This window comes from Taurulus bubalis, assembly GCF_910589615.1.
Source record: "Taurulus bubalis genome assembly, chromosome: 6".
NCBI lineage: Eukaryota > Metazoa > Chordata > Actinopteri > Perciformes > Cottidae > Taurulus > Taurulus bubalis.
The window spans coordinates 23,847,994-23,850,910 of NC_136594.1; the positions used below are offsets into that span (position 1 = coordinate 23,847,994).

The following is a 2,917-nucleotide window of genomic DNA, read 5'->3' on the forward strand; positions in this document are numbered from 1 at the left end:
ATCACGTTGTTGGCCACCTGGTGAATGTACTGCTCACTCTCTTTTTGGTCTCCACCATCTCTTGAGGGGATCATCTGGCTCTTTAGCGGCTGAATGCTCCCCTATGTTCACCAGCTGGTTTTTGTTCAGATAACCTCTTTTTGAGAATCTTTACATTTGTGAATGTCATTAATATTTCAAAGGCCCAGAAAACTGGACTGTAATGTTTTCGGCATGGTTATTTGTGTTAACTATGTCATGCGCTCACACAGAAACACCCCGATAATTAGGTCGCTCCGCCCTGAGCAGCTGCCTGATTAATGGGTGCACTCGCAGGTCCTCAAACAGGTTTAGGAATGTGAGGAGAAGAGGCTTTGTGTAATCATATACTCCTGTTACTTTGAGCCCGACTTCGAGGAATCGCTGCCTTCCAGATAACTAAACCTGGAAAAAACAGCGCCAATTAGCAGTGGTGTGTACATGTACACAGCAAATTAGTATCTTTTGAATGCGTCTGAGGTTTGTAACGCACAAACCTGACAACCTTTTTTCATCTTTTTAAAAGAAGAATGATGTTTGTGTATTTTCATGAGCATTATTAGTATTGGTGAAGGTTCTGCTGTACATGCATACTAACAGAGACACAACTTGCCCCAACAAGCCTTCTTCCTCGACTTCCGTAGGCGTTCCCGGACACAAAAGCATGTCTGTGTTTTAAATATTGTGTACGGTATATTTCCCATATGCTTGAAACCTCAAATCAAGCCAAAGCGTTCAAAGCGACTGGCGTGTTTGAACGAGAGGTGGTGCGATTTACGCCGCCTTAAAGCGGCCCGACACCTTACACACCCAGACCAGCACGAAGGGCGTGAAGGCAAAACACACTCGCACAGAGGTGTGACACAACACGCAAGTTCAGAAAGGATGTTCAATGTATTTTAAAGTACAGGATGACAATAACAGCAATGATCACTTTAAAAACAAAACGCATGTGCAAGAGTCAGGAGTAAAAGCTTCATATCTTTACAGTGTAGATCAACAGATTTGTCGGCATCAGTGACGTGCGCAACACACACATTTAGGAACAGGAACACACCGGGCTGCAGCTGGGTGTCGAAGGACTTCAGTGCGTTGAATACAGTAAACGACTCCTAGCTGACAGATCGTCTCAACAGCAGAGGTTTCCTCGTTTGAACTTTCAGACAGACGTGTGTTTTGAAGCAGTTGAAATCAATTGATGTGTACGAGTCTGTACTTCGCCTCAAGTACCGCCTTTTTTTGTTGCTTTTGCTGAAACGGCATCCATTTTCCTTTCGACCCCGGCGGGTCGAGGTGTGTTCAAAGGGCGGAAAGACGGGAAGTGAAATGGACTGGATGTGTTGGGCTACTCTTCCTGCGCGCGACTGGGACTGAAGTTCAGAACGCACAGGATCTGGAAAACGCAACCGAGGAAGACCGGAAATACGGAGGAGAAATCAAAAAACGGCTCACCTTTGACCTCTGAACATGAGCACCGCTGTCCAAGATTTGATATCATTTAGCTTATGTCTATTCAATTTATACATTATATATATATATATATATATAATAGGAAAACAAAAAACACTGTCATGAAGTTCATTTCTTCACCCGTGCCTTCGTCTGACTTTCTTGCCTCACTACTTTCTTTGGAAACATCTTTGTGTCACTCATGTTTTATCGCGATCAGAAATGTGTCAGATCTGAATCTTTGACCAAGCTTGTTTTATAATAATAATAATAATAATAATAATAATAATAATGACATTCTTTGGCTATGTTAGCCTTGTTGCATCCGACACACGAGCATAAAACACACGAGACAGACGGCCAGAGACGCGGACATACGTACGAGTACAGGTGCAAATGGAACAGTTTTGTTCTTGCAGTAGAGGCCCAGTGGGACAGTGCTACCTTTGGGGGGTCGTTGTTCGAATCACATGGTCATTAGTATTTCTTAGAGAACGGGAATTGGGCACTTTGGGATAAAACACGCAAGGGTGCCACACAGTGTTTTTCTTTCAATTCTTCTCTCTGTTTCGGGTCCAGTTTACTCTTTGGAAAAAAAAAAATGAAAAAAGAAAACATTCTGGAGCATTCTGGATGTGGGAGATGACAAAAGTCGAGGTAGGGAGTCATCTTAACGTCTCTAATGACTTTCTCCTTCCCCCCTCGACCCTTAACCATTCGGGAAATGATTGGGTTGCGGTTAAGAGCCTTCTGGAAGAACCAGCGGGTGGAGAAGGCAGTCCGCAGTCCAGATCGCCGGCCCCTCGCCGTCTTCCGTTTTTGCGCGTCTTCCAGGGGGCGGCGGGAGCGTGCGTCCGTCGGGGGTGGTGTGTATGCCGAGGCCGGCGAGGAGGTCCCGGAGGCGCGCGGCGTTGCTCGCTAGCTGCTTCTTCTCCCCCTCCAGCGCGGACACCTGCTCCGTCAGCCGGCCCTCCGACTGGGCCAGGACCGCCACTCGGCTCTCCAGGCTGCAGACACGAGCGTGCGACACCTGAGGGGAGCGAGTGACGGTTGACATGGAGGTAAAGGAGACAATAACTCGGCTCTATTTGTTTGTTTGTGTGCGTATGTGTGTGTGTGTGTGTGTGTTTACCTGCAGCTCCTCAAGCAGGTCGAGGTTCTGCTGCCGGAGGTTCTGATTGGTCCTCTCCAGCTGCGCGGTTCGCTGCTGCTGGGTGAGGGTCGGGGGCGTGTCCAGCAGCTCGTCCTGCAGGACGTGGTACTCCACCTCGTAGGCCTGGAGCTGCTTGGACATGTCCATCTGACACACCTGAAGATCACAGAGGGTGTTTACAATCTTACACATCCTGACAGGTGTCCTTCTCGAGTGAGCAGTCAGAAACACGAGAACATTTAGTTTCATAAGCACACGTGAGCTCAGAGAACATCGTCCGATTCTACCGCGAACCTG

General features: G+C 47.5%; 1 protein-coding gene across 1 annotated transcript in view; it reads right to left on the reverse strand.

Moving 5' to 3' along the window:
* Positions 1–902: 902 nt before the first annotated feature.
* The window catches only part of tbc1d1 (TBC1 (tre-2/USP6, BUB2, cdc16) domain family, member 1), a gene marked incomplete at its 5' end in the record, with an annotated part of 47,105 nt that continues 45,090 nt past the window's right edge, over positions 903–2,917 (reverse strand). Inside the window, 2 exons of the mRNA XM_079219103.1 lie at positions 903–2,497; positions 2,600–2,776. Coding sequence (XP_079075229.1) covers positions 2,207–2,497; positions 2,600–2,776 — 468 coding nt within the window. The 3' untranslated portion in view covers positions 903–2,206. The remainder of the gene's footprint in view (positions 2,498–2,599; positions 2,777–2,917) is intronic.